Source organism: Anopheles marshallii, chromosome X (genome assembly GCF_943734725.1).
Source record: "Anopheles marshallii chromosome X, idAnoMarsDA_429_01, whole genome shotgun sequence".
Classification (NCBI taxonomy): domain Eukaryota; kingdom Metazoa; phylum Arthropoda; class Insecta; order Diptera; family Culicidae; genus Anopheles; species Anopheles marshallii.
In genome coordinates, this window is record NC_071325.1 from 5,433,787 (window position 1) to 5,451,479 (window position 17,693).

The 17,693-nt window shown below is 40.5% G+C and overlaps 6 protein-coding genes across 6 annotated transcripts; 1 reads left to right on the forward strand and 5 right to left on the reverse strand.

Moving 5' to 3' along the window:
* Positions 1-43: 43 nt before the first annotated feature.
* Positions 44-5,531, forward strand: LOC128708295 (protein MAK16 homolog). The gene is made up of 3 exons (XM_053803273.1): positions 44-58; positions 136-948; positions 5,340-5,531. Exons 1-3 carry the CDS (start codon positions 44-46, stop codon positions 5,529-5,531), a joined length of 1,020 nt encoding a protein of 339 aa, XP_053659248.1.
* A 1,746-nt stretch (positions 5,532-7,277) lies between these two features.
* On the reverse strand, positions 7,278-7,667 carry LOC128718117 (enhancer of rudimentary homolog). Its single transcript, XM_053811794.1, has 2 exons — positions 7,479-7,667; positions 7,278-7,400 (listed from the first exon to the last, which is right to left on the reverse strand). Exons 1-2 carry the CDS (start codon positions 7,665-7,667, stop codon positions 7,278-7,280), a joined length of 312 nt encoding a protein of 103 aa, XP_053667769.1.
* A 791-nt stretch (positions 7,668-8,458) lies between these two features.
* LOC128718138 (enhancer of rudimentary homolog) lies at positions 8,459-8,935 on the reverse strand. Its single transcript, XM_053811814.1, has 3 exons — positions 8,747-8,935; positions 8,567-8,675; positions 8,459-8,484 (listed from the first exon to the last, which is right to left on the reverse strand). Exons 1-3 carry the CDS (start codon positions 8,933-8,935, stop codon positions 8,459-8,461), a joined length of 324 nt encoding a protein of 107 aa, XP_053667789.1.
* A 1,722-nt stretch (positions 8,936-10,657) lies between these two features.
* LOC128714718 (enhancer of rudimentary homolog) lies at positions 10,658-11,861 on the reverse strand. Its single transcript, XM_053809601.1, has 2 exons — positions 11,673-11,861; positions 10,658-10,780 (listed from the first exon to the last, which is right to left on the reverse strand). Exons 1-2 carry the CDS (start codon positions 11,859-11,861, stop codon positions 10,658-10,660), a joined length of 312 nt encoding a protein of 103 aa, XP_053665576.1.
* A 1,420-nt stretch (positions 11,862-13,281) lies between these two features.
* LOC128718149 (protein enhancer of rudimentary-like) lies at positions 13,282-13,676 on the reverse strand. Its single transcript, XM_053811824.1, has 2 exons — positions 13,488-13,676; positions 13,282-13,410 (listed from the first exon to the last, which is right to left on the reverse strand). The coding sequence occupies exons 1-2, from the start codon at positions 13,674-13,676 to the stop codon at positions 13,282-13,284; spliced, it is 318 nt and encodes a 105-aa protein (XP_053667799.1).
* Positions 13,677-14,704: 1,028 nt separating this feature from the next.
* Positions 14,705-15,097, reverse strand: LOC128718169 (protein enhancer of rudimentary-like). The gene is made up of 2 exons (XM_053811842.1): positions 14,909-15,097; positions 14,705-14,833 (listed from the first exon to the last, which is right to left on the reverse strand). Exons 1-2 carry the CDS (start codon positions 15,095-15,097, stop codon positions 14,705-14,707), a joined length of 318 nt encoding a protein of 105 aa, XP_053667817.1.
* Positions 15,098-17,693: the final 2,596 nt, after the last annotated feature.

A 17,693-nucleotide genomic window follows, 5' to 3' on the forward strand; every position in this document is an offset into this window, starting at 1 on the left:
ACGCGTCAATCGTTCCAGGAAATAATATCAATCAACCAGCAACATGCAGCAGGATGAGGTAACTTAACTAACCCGCATGCATCGTCGTGGAATGCGCAGTGCTAACGTTGTCCTCTTCGCATTTCCCACTTCCAGATCACCTGGAGCATCATCAGCAAACAGTTCTGCTCGTTCCAAGTAAAAACACAGACGCAAAACTTTTGCAGAAATGAGTACAACCTGACCGGGTTTTGCTCGAGGCGGTCCTGCCCGATCGCTAACAGTCAATACGCGACGGTGCGGGAGGAGAATGGAATTATCTATCTGTTCATGAAGACAGCAGAACGGAATGCGTTCCCTTCCAAGCACTGGGAAAAGGTGAAGCTGTCCCGCAACTTCGACAAGGCGGTGTATCAAATCAAAGAGAATCTGCTGTTCTGGGACCGGTGGGTACAGAACAAATGCAAACAGCGGTTCGTGAAGATCACCCAGTATCTGATACGGATGCGAAAATTGAAGCTGCGCAGACAGAAGATGCTGGTACCCTTGGCAACAAAGGTTGAGAGGCGGGAACGGCGTCGGGAGGAGAAAGCCCTGATCGCAGCCCGTATCGACAATGCAATCCAGAAAGAGCTGATGGAACGGTTAAAGATGGGCATGTACGAGGACATCTATAACTTCCCGCAAACGGCGTTCGATCGCGCACTGGACGCGGAAGAGGTGGAGGTAGATGAAACGGAAGAGATGGACGAGGAGGAGCGCGAGATGGAGGATGAGGAGGAACAACGGGTGCAGGAGAAGGTGCGGCACGTGAGCGAAGATTTACGGCGCGAACTGGAGATGGCAGACGAGTTTGTCGAAGGCGATACGGATGAGGAGCTGGATTCGGATGCGGAGAGTGAATCGGGTGTGAAGGAACGCGTCGAGTTGGCCAGTGACTTTGAATCGGACGACGGATCGGATATGGAGGTACATTGGTCGATCGTAACATTTACATTTGTTTCTTATTTTTTGACACTATTACGCACGAGTAAGATGTGCTGCAAACGTTCCCCCTTCCCCAATTCGTTCCTCAATCAGTAGCAGAAGATTATTCGTAATCCTATATAATTCAACCAGGTTGGGTTGGGCCGGTCTAAAATGCCATCGGGATCAATCACCCGTAGCAAGGACTGACTATCCGGCTACGTGATAAAATAAGTCTAGTAAGCCAGACACGGCAGGCATGGCCTAGTAGGTCGTTATGCCAAAAACAAGAAGATAATTCAACCGCTATAAGCTGCAAATATAGGGCTTAATTCCAACTTTTCACGATGAATAGTTTAAAAATGTGGATTTATGACGAAATGGTTTAAAACCAAATCGAGTTGTTGACTGTTCATAAATGTACATAGCTATATCACCACGTTTCGACCTATGTTGAACCATACCTTTTCAAAAGCATGCAGGGACGTTACGAAGTGGGACTTAATTATTTCTTAAAAATGTTGTTTCGAGTAAAATGCATTTTAATATTGTAATCCAATGAGATTGAGTGATGTCAGACCTAAGCTGTTTGTACATTGAATTAATATAGTTTTTGCCAAATATGTTAGGAAATATTCGTTTTCTAAACATGTCTTTAAACGTTGATCGATTTAAAATGAAACATATTTAGCATTTTTTGAACATATTTACTGTAATCCTCTGCAAAATTTTATTTGTATTTTGTAATGTATTTCCTTGTTAACCCCTCTCAAAGGATTGGAATGAATAGAAAAGGGCCATATTGGAAAGTTCTAATGCAAGATCATCATACTGGCAAGGTGATCTTTAATACATCTTGAGAAACATATCCGCACACAAAAAAAATAGTTGAGGTTGGCTTTGGCCACTCGACAAACCCACCGAAACACAGCGTCGTTTGCAACCGAGATCGCAGATCTTGACGTAACATACACACACACCCGGCTGCATTCTGTTCTAGCCGCAGGGGGTGTGTGTGTTTTGTGTCGCTGCAAGTTGCAGCAAACGTAACGCGCGTGACGCGATATTAGCGGATCGTTCGTCATGTTTCGCTGCCGGCAGAGCCTGTTCGCTCGCAGCACTCTCGCGCTAGTGCATTTGTGTGCTGTAACAACCGCACGGGGCTGCTGCGGTGGCACAAAGCACAACAGGTAAAGCACAGCCGGCAGGCCTGTGCAGTGCATGCGGCCGAAGCAATGCGTACCGCGGGATCGTTGTAGCAGTCGCACCACGTTACCCGTGTCCGGCGGTACCTTAGTGACCCGCTTCCCGTTTCACGATTGCTATCGCGCGCGTTCGAAACATGTTGCCGCGTCGTGTGTAGTGAGTTTATTATTTTTGAATTACAGTACAGTCGTTGCGTTTATGTTACATTACAATGCAAACGCAATTTAATCGTCCACAGGACGACCCGATCCTCCCAAACGTTCACGGGAAATTATGAGCAAGAATAAAAGTTCTATTTTTTAATGCTTGCAAAAAGCTTTCAGTGCATTTATTTCGAAGCGCAATTACAAAGTGTCGTGCCCGTGTGTTTTGTGTAAACATTTTTAAAACCAAAAGCGATACTCCAAAGTGGCTTTATTTTATTTGCAACCTCCAGTGTCGTTTCCTTCCGATCTGCAAGTGTTTCATTACATCGTTGATATCTCATAGATAAACCCCTGTCGCCATCTCGCTTCACCCATTTGTCGCATTTGCACAGCGAGGCGTGACTGGTTTTGTTTTTCCTTGAACTTGGCCATCCCTTCGCTAGCGGGGAGGACGCACGAGAAAGGAAGTAAAGTGAGCGGATTTATGTGTTAATAGTAAAGAATTATACCAAAACAAAACAAACAAAAAAACAAACAAACGATTCCTGAAGTTGTGGGGCGTCGGTGTGCTTGCAGCATCACCACCTACACAGCAGTGGGGTTTGCATCTTGTGAGTAATTAATAGTAATATAATCTCGTTAATTGGTAGTTTTAGTCGTTTGCACGGTGACAAGGCAATGGCAACTCATTTAATTTAAGTGTGAGGCTCTTTTATTAGTTTTTAGCAGAAAAATATGTTCAGTTCAGGTATGAATATTAAGCAGCAATTAAAACCATCGCTATTATTCTTGGTGTAGCTCGGATTTCCTTATTGCGGTTGTGTGTGTGTCCGAAGGTCTGCAATAATAATGTACATGGCGGACAGTAACACCACAACGATGGCTTTTGGCGGCTCTCGAGGTTGCTAACTGATGATCCTTGACTTCCGTTTGTATGGGACAGATGGTCATAAAATCAGATGCTGCTAATTCGTGACGATATCAACCCCGTACAGGGAGGATTAACATCAGTAAAATTAAATTTTTATACTAAAGAAAAGTATATTTTTAACTTTTTTGTTCCCTTTTAGACGATCATACCAAATTCTGGAATGTCCCTCATCCCTGGAGCATCCTTGAAGGTGGTTCCAGTGCGTGGCCGGCTTTTCCCGGTACCGTGCGCTTTAAAAAAAGAAACAAACCATCCGTGCCCGACCATGACCATGGCGATTCGTGTTATGTATTTATTTTTCCGTACCCTTCATATCGTCCGAGCCCGCAGCTCGGTGGCGTTTTGTTGTTGTTTTCCTCCTCTTCTACTTCTTCGCGTTTTGCTCGGTCCACGCGGTGGTTCGGTACCGGGTTTCCCGGCCATTTCGCGCCGTTTGGTGTGCGCTTACTTCCTTGAAAAGCAAAAAAAAAAAAACAGATGCTTGCTTCGGCAGTTGTGCAAATGGGATCGGTGTGCCACCACGCTTATTAGTACCTTCAAGCGAAGTTCAAGAGCAACATGTGTGTGCACGGGTGTGTTGAGATTGCGCATTGCCATCCAGCCACCAGCGCCACCAACAGCACAGCGTGTGTGCGTGTGTAGCCAGTGGAGCGTTTCCTCATCTGCCGTCGGCATCCAACATTGGACATTGGTTTTGGACACGATGGATAAGATCTGCGCTGTCTACCCATGTACGTTTGTTCTAATGCGAGCGATTGATGGGTATCTCTGTTGAGGCAATGATAATTACGCGAGGAAAATATTACTGAGAGCTTCTGTTGATGAATGTTCTGATAATCGGAGACAAATAGTGTATCAGACTCAATCGCTCTCATGCGGTTTATTATGAGTTTTCATTGATATTGATATTTATTTCTTTTACATTTACCTCATACTGTTCGATATCTTACTGATGCACGGCCAACTAACGCAATAGTTTCTTTTTAGAAGTACGTATAACGAGCAAATCTAATTGCTCCAAAGAAATATGCCTTTCAACAAGCAAAATGTCACAACCTTGGATCATTTTATTGCTGACTTCAAAAGGAAACGTCAAAGAAAAACTTTGATCTGCTATTGGAATGTTCAGAAGTTTGCTCAGATCAATAACACCGGAAAGCCAACCGTTCATGAGCTTGTGAAGTTTGTTCTACAGTGTGGGGATTAAGAATTGAAAACAATAACATCCAAGAGAGCTTCTTACGATGCACTTGGGAGAACAATTCTCCAAACGAGGAACTTATGGAGTTACCGAACCCAGGAAAAATATTTCCGAAGCAGAAGAGAATACAAATCAACTCCAGACATTCTGATGCTGTTTGGAAGAGTGGGTTGTTGGTTTCTCATACGTTTGGTGAACGACGCAGTGCCTTTGCGAAAGAAATGCTCATGACTCAAGCTCAAGAACAATTTGTTAGCAACTTTTTGATTTTATCAGGTTTTTCATATAAATAACAAGGTTTTCGTCCAATGTTTCAAACATTCGCACGGATTACACTACTTTATAAGTACATTTGACTGTACTGCAAGCTCTGGAACTGCATGTTTTTGCAACAACAACAAAAAAGAAAAACCAGTTCGGTGTTAGATTACAAACACACAATGCGGCCTCTAACTACTTGGTCTTACTAGTGAAGACGTCATTGCGATATTGAAGGATAAATAGCAACACATCTGCCCGAGTTTGGCTGAACCATATTCTAGCACGTGAGTGTCACATGCACTGCAGCGTAGCACGTGTCCATTTAGCGCAAAAAGCTCTCTTTCTCCTGCCCACTCAGTCCCGTAAATGGAACTAAACAATTCTTTAACCTCCATCCACTGTGCAATGTGATGACTCGTTGCGCGGAAACTTGCAATTCCGGTTTCACTTACCGGTCGGGTGCCACAGCTCCGCCCACACACCCGCATTATATTGCGTTAACGTTTTTAGCCGTACCCCACAGAGACCCGGCACGGTTAGCGTCTATTAACTCGCAAAGAATTAACAGATCAACGGCACGCCAGTAAACTTTCAAATAGGCTTTGATGGTAATTGTTGTTTACATCTTTTTTTTCCCTCCCCACCCCAGGACTATGTGCCGAACGTGTCGCTTCAGCCACCGAAATCGGACGACGACGAGGAAGTAGCACCAGCATCCCCGGCGAAACCTGTAGACACACCGAAGAAGAAGAAGAAACCGCGCAAGTTCCGCAAACCCAAGCTCGAGTTTGAGTATGAAGTGGAAGCTGAACCATCGGCGCGGGGTCGCGTACATCAGTGAGGTTGGTTGTTGTTTGGTCGACCGATTATTGAGCGCTTTTCACCATTCTTTATCCTATACTTTTGAATCGTAACATCGTACTTTTCTTTTATGCGGATGCTAAAGTTTATTTGCATTGCGGCAACAGTGCGTAAGCAACCGACAGTGAGTTGTGAGAATCATTCGTGACCATACGGCCGGGTATGGGAGTGTACGGAAGGGCGTTTTGCTGTTTTGAAGCGTATATGTTTCTATCTTTACTTTATCAGGTTAGATTCCGTCTGTTCTGCTATGTTCTATGTTTGTACCTTACCGCACACACGGCTATAATAAACGCTGTAAAAAGAAACGAATTAAAGAAATTGTTCCGTGTCATTCAGAACATATTGTTGTTTTTTTGGGGTTATTAACGTTAATAGCAAACCCGCTGCCTGTTCAAAGTAGCTTTGCAGCTTAAAGGGGCTGTTCAAAGTAAATAATTACCACCCGTCGTCAGGTACCAAATGAAATATTGGGGATTTTTTCTTTTTATTAAATATCGCAATTCCTTTTTGTATTCCGATGACGTTCCGAATGACGTTTGTATTCCTTTTTGTATAGTTGGTGAAGATAATGGCAATTCCAAAGTAGCCATATACAGCCGCATTAGTTTATCAACGTCATTCTACAAAAGTTCTCGCTTTCCGGTTGTCGTCAATTCGGCAAACCGGTTAATCTGCAGGTGAAGAATCTGTCAACAGATTTGTCTACCAATACAAGATCCTCATCATGGTTTGCAAGATATACACTACATCGTGCCGGTAGCGGTGAGTAAAAATAGCTAACAACTGAAAACCGGACAGTTGATACTATAAAGCAGGTTATTTATCATACTTGAGTGGAACGTGTGGTTGTAAATTTCGCAGTTCAAAACAACGCAGAAAAGCAATATTCAAACGATGCTGAAAATTAAGTCCATTTCTAACTGAAACCCAATCGTGCTGATGACGCAAAACAAGCGAACAAATCTGATGAAACATTTTCCTTTCCTCTAATTCTTTTCATCATTCTATATTGACGCAGTTGTCATATATGATATATTTAACACATGGAAGTATTTTTTTTCTTTTGTAGAAAAATTCTATTTAGTTTTATTGAACACATTCTTTTTCTTTTTTACCGGTAACGTATTTTTAGTATAAATTACGGTTTCAGTTAAAAATTGCTTTTTTAAGTCAAATAGTAGCACTCGCGGCATTTTAGACTAGGTAGTTTTGGCTTGAATTAAAAACTTAAATTAAATCAATCATTAAAACTAGGATTCAAAATTATACTGTTCATCTTTGGTGCTAATTTGATACGGTATAGAAAAAATGGTTGGGACATGTATTGCTAAATATACTTCTAGGACAGGCTACAAAACTGCAGCCCAAGACAGGAATGTTGGCTTCCAATTGTAGAGCCAAAAGTAGAAACTCATGATGGTAATAAGAACACCGACGATGACTTGAAAGGAACGACATTATCTATATGATATTAAGAATACTTATAAAACTGCTAGTTCAATATGTTAGCAGGAGTTTGGGTTATATAAATATCTATTCGTGATGTGTTCCATAATGTACAGAAATTTCACGCGCGTTCCTCAAGTCATTGTCGACTCAATAATGGAATAACCGATACTCACGCATTGCGCTGGCGAGTCACACATCGAAGGAATGTTTGTAAAGAGTTTTTCCACACAATCTTGCTAAAACGACATGGAACACGACCGTTGCCAAACAATGATTATCCCATGTTACCGGCCGCCTGCCTTAACAGTACGTAAATTTTCTCCTTTATCCATTCCTTGTTGTATGGTGCGTACGTGTTGGTAGATTTCTGGTACACAAGGCAGCTAAGATCCATCAGCTGTTTATTAGTGAATCAAAGAAAGGTTAATTAGTGCACGAACATTCTGGAAAGGATCTAATCGTGCTAAAGGATTACCTGATCGACAAAATCGAAAAGCTGGCTAATGTCGTAGGTTATGGTCGCTGTGTTTGGGTTGCGTCGCTTCAGCTGCTCCTCATAGATCTTGCACACACCCTCCATGCATTCGTTGACGCTTTCATAGTCACTGTAGGTGCGTGTTTCGGGATGCTGACCCGGCTGTACCAGGAGAATGGTGTGCGACATTATGAAAGGCGCTTTTCCGACTGTTGAGGTTAGGGATGCTTGCTAAAGCTGAAACGAAAAGCAAAACATTGCAGTTCTTTCCCACATAATTGTGTTTATAATTATGCTGGTTTGTTTGTTTACCGTCTCGTTAAAAACGCCGAAATTGATTGAAGAACCCCGGCAATTGTTGGTATATATAGAAACAAGAAAACCGTTTGATTGCAGAATCGAAGCACTGCTGATTGCACTGCGTTGTTCTGTTTGCGTATAACTATACAAACTCGATTATTTTCCTTCTAATTCGGCAAAAATCTACAGTCTCCCGATTGTTGATGTTTACTTCTGTAAATAATTTATCGCCGCGCACATCGCGTTTGACAGCTACGACAACGCACTCTAGCGAATGACTGAAAAAGCTGGACATTGTATTAAAATGGACCGTTTACACACATTCGGAACCGCACGGTCTGGATGTGTATTTTCCATACTTGTTTTGCTTGCGCTAGCAATGCAGCAAAACTATGCATAGTTGGGACGGATAGATTTGTTTGTTAAATGTTGTTGTATTGCGATATTTGGTGGAATTTAAATCATACGCTTCTAAGACTTAACTTACAGGATGTTCTTGACATCCTGTTGTGTAGATTTATTATTTATTGGTCATGTTTAACAATAATGGCTGTCTTAAAACATATGGCCTGGCAGATTTAGCCGAGAGTATAGATGAAAATAACGTTCGTCTTTCGAAGGCGAACTTGAAGAAATTCGATGGAGAATAAAATGATAAATGGTAGATGGCTCGAGCTAGTTCATAAGTCCGGATTCCAACGGTAACCTAAAAACAAAATAATAGGGAATCAGAAATGTATAAAATCTGAAGCAACATATGAAAGAAGGGAATGTTCAAATATTGTTACCCTGTTGAGCCTCAAATAACTGTACGAACTGCGCTATAATCCAGTTTTTGTTCTTGGGCTCATATCCTCCTAAGTCTTCTCGATAAACAAGGCATGCGAGATCCGGAAGCTGAGGTTGTGTGTGCAAGAAGAAAACATCAGCATTGATTTTAATACAATCATACGGCCTTATATCATTACCTTGTTGATGAACTCCTCTAGCTGCCCTACATTATGAAGGGTCGGCGGTCCGTGATAGTGTTCGTTCATCGTCATCACCTGGAAGATCCCCCACACAGTGGCCATGCACTCAGTAACATTTGGACAAAAGCGGTAGGTGCGAGTTTTGACATCGTTCTCCACCTGTATGAACAAAATGACTTGCTGCATTATGAGAATCTGGAAACAAATTACGTTGTAACAGGAAGCAAAACATTAAAGCTCTATCGGGAAGTGTACATGTATCTCGTACCACACGTGGAAGATAAACTTTTCCAAGAAGCCGGGTGGTTGTAACACACCGGATAAACTCGGTTACAGCGTAACTATCGTAATGGTGGGTGGTTTTTCATAAACATACATTGAAATTAGCTTACCGTCTTCTTAAATCCTGGAGTTTTGGGGATAAAATACGATCCTTTACGATGATGGAAAGATACTTCGTTCGTTTAGCGCTCGAATCGTCGTAGCACACAACTGAAAACTACATCTGTCACTCCCTGCGCCACCTAGCGGAATACAGCGGAAACAAATAAACAAACCGGCTGTTAACAAACAATTGCAATGCCCAAACAGAACGGAAATCGAATGTTCTTTCACGAGAAATGGAACTAATCTTTGATATCAGAGGTGAAAGTGACCCAGCAGATCCAAAATCTCTATAAATAATTCTCAACAACACCTTTCATTCTTTCATTTTTCTCAATAAAGTAAAACTATTTCCACGAAAGTTGCAAACACTCATAGCAGATAGGTGAAAATATTTTAAACTCATTTTGTATTACTTACAGTACATTTTATTTGTCTCTTTCCTCAAATAACACTATCCCTGACGATAACAATGCATAGTAATCTGCTCGCAAATAAACTTTTACAGAATGCTTATTTAAATCAATAACAGCGATACATTAATTTTGGGGCCAGTCCCGTGAAGGTTCGCGTCTCACATCGTTCAAACTTCACTACCGTACAAGTTTTGTCTTGAAACGCATTTGAGCAGAACTGAATTAAACGTGGTAAAAATAAGTATAGATAGCCAACATTATATGGAAAAGCTGTATCACTTAGTAGATTGTTAAGACAGACAGAAAGCAAGATTTATTCCACTATGAAGATAAGGGTTTAGAGCATATGAAAATGTATTGCTTAATTTTCCTGTTATTCTTTTAAAAGACACAATTAGTGCAGACGTGTAAAAATAAATTAAAATTATTGCTTTTGTTTTTCGATAAAATGCATGTGTTCCTTGATATTCTATTAGCACTACAGCTTGAGTGGGCTGGTATAAACGTGAATTAGTGCTGTGGGACGAATTCAAACGAGAACATGTGAGAATATCCGTACAGTTTTACCCAAGTTATGTGGATAGTGCGATCCAGGGAAATCCGCGCAACTCATATATCATTTAGCACGGTATTTCTATGTCGTATTGAAGGATCGCATACATATTTTTACGCTAAAAGCACATACAAAAATAAATAATTCTACGTTCATTTCAAAAATTGGTACTAATTGACACGAAAGTTTTACAAAACAATATTTTCTATACTAATGCAATGTCAAGTGTTTAAAAATTGTCACAAATAAAATTGATACACAATCATATAACAATCTTTGAAAATTGTCAAATTACAAAAAATCCGCATAACTCGGGAAGAGACTGTTTCTAGGCGCGCTTTTCTGGATGAACTATTTGTAAGGGTAGTGTTATAAAAGGATATCCGAGCGCTTAACATAAAAGAATCTAAAATATGTAGCATTGTACCTACGCCCGAGCTAGTTCATCGTTCAGGAAAAGTTAAAGGGATATTAAGAGGTTACTAATGGTTGGCTTACAAGCTATAAGAAAAGAAATTGTAGAAACTGAAGAGTGGTGCAGAGATAGAATCATTGTTACGCAGTGTTACCGGCTGCCTGTTTCAATAGTACGTAAATTTTCTCCTTTATCCATTCCTTGTTGTACGGTGCGTATGTGTTTGTAGATTTCTGGTACACAAGGCAGCTTAGATCTATAAGCTGCAAGAGAAATATAAAAGTGTATTAATACTCGAGTAATCATCATCTGCGTTCTATCATTGACATAAACATGGTTTTAAGGATGCAGGTAACAGTTGGTTTTACTAATACCCTAACGATCGTCTGCAGTGTAACATTCAATTTATATTTGTCTACAAATTTTCTTTTACTTCAAGCGAACGTTACGAGATAATACTGCAAGCAAATGTAAATTTAGGATTAATTCTACGGATTTGATCTTTATAATCCTTTACTGTAGTCTGGTGCGGCCAATACTCTTTGAACTATTCCACCATTGAGGAATGTTCTTGTTTGTGAAGCATGTAAAGACTAATCTTCTTTTTTTCCTTCAGAACGGTCTGACCGTTTCGACTTATTTTTACCACGTAGCATCGTAGCATAGTTAGTCTTTGTTACGGTGGTTTGGTCCGAATGGAATATTTCCTAGGTCCTGTTGTATAAAGACCAGCGCTGCTATCAATAAACCACATATTAGACAATCTTCTAATTCTAATAAACTAATTTTCTTTCCGTGAATCAGTTTTTATGTCCCTCCGTGCACCTTTAACTATAGATGTTCGCTAAGCACTCTACACTCATAATGACCCTCTTCTATCTTGGTTGTGGAGGTTCAACAATTTGATGTCAATTATTTCCTAAAATCCTTTCGTTTCTGTCGTTTTTCTGGTAACATAATCAATCTTCTTGAATATGCTATATTTTCATTCGCATTCCAAGTTTACGATAGCTTTCACAGATCTTCTTGTGTCTTATTATTGTATTTTTTTATTGTATAACGATACAGAAGGTTTGTTTATAATCAACTTAAAAAAAACATTTGTTTACTCGAGAAGGTGGATGTACGGACGTACTAAAATACCAAAAGAATTACCTGATCGACGAAATCGAAAAGCTGGCTAATGTCGTATGTTATGGTCGGTGTGTTTGGGTTGCGTCGCTTTAGCTGCTCCTCATAGATCTTGCACACACCCTCCATGCATTCGTTGACGCTTTCATAGTCACTGTAGGTTCGTGTTTCGGGATGCTGTCCCGGCTGTACCAGAAGAATGGTGTGCGACATTATGAAAGGCGCTTTTCCGACTGTTGAGGTTAGGGATGCTTGCTAAAGCTGAAACGAAAAGCAAAACATTGCAGTTCTTTCCAACATAATTGTATTTATAATTGGTTTAATTGTACTGCCATGCACGGGGAGACACTAATTTCCATGCGGCCGGTATGGAAAGTGCCGGAAAATCCGCGAATCGCATAGCAAACAGTCTAATGATGTTATGCTTTCATCGAAACACACACGCCTTGCACACATTCAAACACATATTCACAAACATATGCTCATAACAAAGCGGAAGGTGCTTACCGTCTCGTTAAAGAAAATTGCCCAAATTGATAGAAGAACGCGAATGATGGAGGAATAATTTGATTGCAGAGGCGAAGCACACTGGACAGAGCGTTGATCTGCTTACGGATAACTATACCAACACGATTAAATTTCCTTCTAATCGGTAAAAATCTACAGCATCCTAGCTGTCGATGCTAGCTCATGCACATAATTTCGCTGTTCCACAGCGCGTTTGACATCTGCCATCGACAGCGCGCTCTAGTGGAGCGTGAGGGAAACAATTATAAATAGACTGTTATGAACAAATGCAACCCCTGAACCGAACAGCCGTTTTCAATGAAGAATTTGTTTTTCGCTAGAAAATAAATGAATTTCCATCTTCGATATAATCAAAAAAGATAGTTGTGAAAACTCCATAACTTTTCCTATATAAAGTGTAAAAATGTTATTCTCAGTTTATTTCGCTTACAGCAGATTTTAATTCTCAAAATTTCCTCAACCACGATAGTTTTGTTGTTTTGTAAATAATGTAAATTCTATAAGCTCTTAATAGAAATTGAAACGAAAAGAATTAAAGAATGTTTTGAAGTTCAATGAATCCTATTTCATTTATTAATTAATTAAGGAAAAAATAATTCTGAGGCACACGAACATGCGTCTCCCTACTCACGATTTCTTATCGCTACGAAGACATCACTCGTGAAGTGCCTGAGCATAAAACTATAATTGCCTTCAGTTTTTTCCATATAATACATATCTACAGAAACATCGTCTTCAAGATTGTCTTTTTCCTTGTATCTGGGTAAATATCAGTAAAGAATTCGTGTTCTCTGATATAACTGCTTGTAAAATTGAAGAATATTCTCATTTCAATTCTATAAGCAATAGAAAGAAAATTTAGAATAAAAATACAAATGAAAATAATCTGATAGCATAAACGATACGATTCCTCTGTTTTGAGATGCCTTTAACAATAGACACTTTAACAATGGACAATAGAGATTTCAATTTCCAAGAATTTGCCAAACAGTTCAACCTGATATTGTTATCAACGATATCAACAATATCAACAACCTGATATTGCTGGCGCTTAACAGTCAATAAACTATGAAGAAATTAACATAATATTGTCATAGATACAAGATTACGACGCGTTGCTGCCTGTGGCTGCCTGTTTCAACATGATGTAAATCTTCTCCTTTATCCATTCCTTGTTGTGTGGTGCGTACGATTGGGTAGATTCCTGGTACACAATGCAGCTAAGATCCATCAGCTGTAAGAGAAATTGAAAGAGCTATTAGTACTCGATAATTCTTGAAAGTACCATCATATCTCGTAAAAACAATCTACCTGATCGATAAAGTCGAAAAGCTGGCTAATGTCGTAGGTTATGGTCGATAAGTTTGGGTTGCACCGCTTTAGATGCTCCTCGTAGATCTTACACACACCCTCCAAGCAATCTTTCACACTTTCATAATCACAGTAGGTGCGTGATTCGGCTTCATGATTTTGTTGGATCAGTAGGATAGTATGCGACATTATGGAGCGAGCTTTTTCGCTAATATTAGGGAATCTGTTTAGAGCTGGAACAAGACATAAAGCATTGATGTTTTTTACAAACGTTATTTTATGTGTTGTGCTCATGGAGATAAACATTCCCATGATGCCGGCATACAAGAACACCGGAAAATTCCGCCAATTTACAATATAAACAACCTAGAGATGTTATGCTTTATTCATACACTCACACAGGCAAACCAACAAAGAGAAGCTTGCTTACCGTCTCGTCTAAAAACGCCGGAATTTACGGAAGAATTCGATTGATGGATGGACAAACGTGAATTCCAGATGTAAAGTAATAGTTGTAGCAGGCTTTTAAGTTTTCCGCAGCCTTTTATCGAGAACTGTTTAATAGGAAAACACACCGGTAAAGACAGAAGCAGAGGAGATGCAAATCATTAGTTGCAGAACACAAACGCAAATGACAGGCCAGTGCTGCCAGCCTTTACCGGTGCCGGTGGGATTGGCGTGGTAGCGCTCTATAGAGTGGAAAAGAAAAGCAACCATTTTACAGTCACAGAAGGTGTACTTTGCACATCTTTCTTTTGCTTACCTGCATTGTAACATTGATGTAAAATAGTAAATTTTTACAGTACTTTTTATATTCTACATCAACAGTAAAATGTAATGAAAATAATTTGTTCAATTTGCAAGTTTAATGAGACCTTTTGCATTTATTTCTGCATCTTAGGCATAGTTCTGAGCACATGCATCACCTAATTAATGTTTTCTTATTGCTGCAAAGACAACACTCGTGAAGTGTCTGAGCATAAAACTATAATTGCCTTCAGGTTTTTTTACCATATAATACATATTTTACACTAACATCGTCTTCAAGATTGTCTTTTCCCATTATCTGGGTAATGGGATGGAGGTAATGGGTACCGGACAATAGAGTTCTCATTTTCCAAGAATTTGCCAAACAGTTCAACCTGTGCTCCTATGGCTGGCGCTTAACAATCAATAAACTATGAAGAAATTAACATAATGCTATCATATAGACAAGGTTACGACGCGTTGCTGCTTGTGGTTGCCCGTTGCATCAGAGTGTAAATCTTCTCCTTTATCCATTCCTTGTCGTACGCACCATATGAGTGGGTTCTTTTATGATACACAAGGCAGCTAAGTTCTATCAGCTGTGCAGGAATAAGAAAGGTGTATTAATACACGAACATTCTCGAAAGTACCATCATATCTCGTAAAAACATTACCTGATCGACAAAGTCGAAAAGCTGGCTAATGTCGTAGGTTATGGTCGATAAGTTTGGGTTGCATCGCTTTAGATACATCTCGTAGATCTTACATAAACCCTCCAAGCATTCGTTGATGCTCTCGTAATCACAGTAGGTGCGTGTTCCGGGACGCTGACTTGTTCGGATCAGTAGGATAGTATGCGACATTATGGAGCGAGCTTTTTCGCTAAGATTAGGGAATCTGTTTAGAGCTGGAACAAGACATAAAGCAATGAGGTTTTTTACAAACGTTATTTTCTGTGTTGTGCTCATGGAGATAAACATTCCCATGATGCCGGCATACAAGAACACCGGAAAATTCCGCCAATTTACAATATAAACAACCTAGAGATGTTATGCTTTATTCATACACTCACACAGGCAAACCAACAAAGAGAAGCTTGCTTACCGTCTCGTCTAAAAACGCCGGAATTTACGGAAGAATTCGATTGATAGATGGACAAACGTGAATTCCAGATGTAAAGTAATAGTTGTAGCAGGCTTTTCAGTTATCCGCAGTCTTTTATCGAGAACTGTTTAATAGGAAAACACACCGGTAAAGACAGAAGCAGAGGAGATGCAAATCATTAGTTGCAGAACACAAACGCAAATGACAGGCCAGTGCTGCCAGCCTTTACCGGTGCCGGTGGGATTGGCGTGGTAGCGCTCTCTATAGTAGAAAAGTTGCAACCATTTTACAGTCACAGAAGGTGTACTTTGTACATCTTTCTTTTGCTTACCTGTATTGTAACTTTGTAAAATGGTATATATTTATCGATGGAAAACTGTCACATAAAAGTCCCCTTTATTTATTGAAAACAATGGAAATGAGCTTTTATTCGGTTTAATTAAATGAAACCAAATGTTTGTAAGGAACAATAGGACTATTAGTGAGTTTAACCTAACGATAATGTGAATAAAACGTGTTTTAAGCATTATAATTTTTTTATTATATTTCCGGTCGAGAATCTACTTATTGCTGACTGTTTTCCCGAATTACGTGAATAATGCGTGCCAGAGAAATTTGCGTAACTCGGATTCCCTTAATAATATCGTTTATAGTTAGTATTCAGTGATCGATTTCTTCTTTTCGCGTTACGGAACACATCAATAATTGATATTTTTACGTTTATTTCGACAATTAGAGTAAATTTTTACTAAAATTAATATTTTCTATATCAAAATGTAGCGTATTTTTGGGAAAATTTGATATTTGACAAATACAAAGTTCAATTCCACATACAAAATCACACGAATTGTCGAAATTTTGGGATTCGCGTATCTCGAATTCGCGTAACTCAGGAAAAGGCTGTACAGCTGTCCAACATTTTCCAGTAGTAGTGTCAAACTCTTTTTGGTTCGATAACACGACAGACTATAGATGGTACGGAATCACTACGAAAACTACAACTTCTTCTTTATCTGACTAATCTCACGCGCATTCGGAGTGAAAACTGATGGAAAATGCTGTAACAGGTATTGTTTTTTGTCTGTGCAATCTGAAGAAGTTTGCTAATGAAATTGTAATCAGAAAAAAGTTGCAACCATTTTACAGTACGAAAGATGAGCCGATGAGACAATGTTTTGATGAAAAAGGAACTGTGGATACCATTATGTGCTAATAACTTTTGATTGATCCAGACAACGGTTAAAAGTCACAAAAAATCCTAGCGGCCCTGGAGAACAAGACCTCGCGGACTCTTACGTTTGACAAGCCTGACTTACAGCTAAATTTACGATAAAACACAGACCGAGCAGGACAGAGCACAACATATTGAGAGGGAGAGAATGAAGATCTTTTGTTGAATGTTTCATTCTTAATGCGCTGCAAACCGTTCCCATTTCGTCTCTCAACATGGAGAGGTGTTTTTTTCTCATCTTCTTCCGACGACGATCATATTTGCTCCTCCGCAAGCGGCGCGGGTGACGGGGGTGGCTGTGCGGGTGGGAATTGCCACGCGACAAGACGTGAAAAGAACGAGTCGGAAAAGATGGTCCCACATCGATTCGTAACTGTACACCACCCAAATACACACACTCCCATACGTACCTGGGAGATCATACAGAACGTTCGTGTTGTCTCGCTTACGCTACAGGTGTGATCCAGCCGGGAAGGGGATATCCGCGATATCCGCGTTGCCCATCCGCACATAACCTACTTACAGACCGGGCGGAACATTCCCGCGTTTGATGACCACCACCACACGGTTGTGGAAGATGCTGGCCTGAACGTTTCTGCAGAACGGATTGTGAGAGAGCAACATTGAAGACAGAACGAAACCAACCCCACGTGAAAGAGAATGGAGGAGGGAATGGGGAGGAAGCGAGATCACACACCGCAACGGGTTTGCGAGCAGAATAAAACCCAACAATTGGTGAACGTCGTCGTCTCTGCGGCGTTAGTCGCGTTCGCGCGCCGTGAAGACGATCGCGTATTTCTCTCAACCGGTGGGTGGTGATTTTTGTTCTTAAGGGCGCTGTTTTTGTTTTGGTTACGTACCCAGCAATCCGAGTGAATTGATCCGTTAGAGCACCTGCTCCACGTAAGAGCACTTCGCCACGGAGCGGGCAGTTCCGGCTGGGTAAAGTGTTTGCCGGCGCTGCTTCACCGCGCTGGCCCGACTCCATCAAAACCCAACCTTCAACGGCGGCCCGGATAACCGGACTGCGGCCGATCAACCTGCAGCGATCAATGTACCACACCGTTGGCCTTAAAGTTGAACCTGACAGCCGAAGTTCAAGGTGCGAAGGATGCATATGCGGC

What these genes read in the sequence shown, in the direction of transcription:
- LOC128708295 (XM_053803273.1), top strand. An exon ending in ACGACGGATCGGATATGGAG is followed by an intron (nt 949 to 5,339) that starts GTACATTGGTCG and finishes TCCCCACCCCAG; the next exon opens with GACTATGTGCCGAACGTGTC.
- LOC128718117 (XM_053811794.1), bottom strand. Translation starts at nt 7,667, where the DNA reads ATGTCGCACACCATTCTCCTGGTACAGCCGGGTCAGCATCCCGAAACA. An exon ending in TTTTCGATTTTGTCGATCAG is followed by an intron (nt 7,401 to 7,478) that starts GTAATCCTTTAG and finishes ACTAATAAACAG; the next exon opens with CTGATGGATCTTAGCTGCCT.
- LOC128718138 (XM_053811814.1), bottom strand. Translation starts at nt 8,935, where the DNA reads ATGCAGCAAGTCATTTTGTTCATACAGGTGGAGAACGATGTCAAAACT. An exon ending in TAGAGGAGTTCATCAACAAG is followed by an intron (nt 8,676 to 8,746) that starts GTAATGATATAA and finishes ACACAACCTCAG; the next exon opens with CTTCCGGATCTCGCATGCCT. An exon ending in GTTATTTGAGGCTCAACAGG is followed by an intron (nt 8,485 to 8,566) that starts GTAACAATATTT and finishes TTTTGTTTTTAG; the next exon opens with GTTACCGTTGGAATCCGGAC.
- LOC128714718 (XM_053809601.1), bottom strand. Translation starts at nt 11,861, where the DNA reads ATGTCGCACACCATTCTTCTGGTACAGCCGGGACAGCATCCCGAAACA. An exon ending in TTTTCGATTTCGTCGATCAG is followed by an intron (nt 10,781 to 11,672) that starts GTAATTCTTTTG and finishes TTTCTCTTGCAG; the next exon opens with CTTATAGATCTAAGCTGCCT.
- LOC128718149 (XM_053811824.1), bottom strand. Translation starts at nt 13,676, where the DNA reads ATGTCGCATACTATCCTACTGATCCAACAAAATCATGAAGCCGAATCA. An exon ending in TTTTCGACTTTATCGATCAG is followed by an intron (nt 13,411 to 13,487) that starts GTAGATTGTTTT and finishes TTTCTCTTACAG; the next exon opens with CTGATGGATCTTAGCTGCAT.
- LOC128718169 (XM_053811842.1), bottom strand. Translation starts at nt 15,097, where the DNA reads ATGTCGCATACTATCCTACTGATCCGAACAAGTCAGCGTCCCGGAACA. An exon ending in TTTTCGACTTTGTCGATCAG is followed by an intron (nt 14,834 to 14,908) that starts GTAATGTTTTTA and finishes ATTCCTGCACAG; the next exon opens with CTGATAGAACTTAGCTGCCT.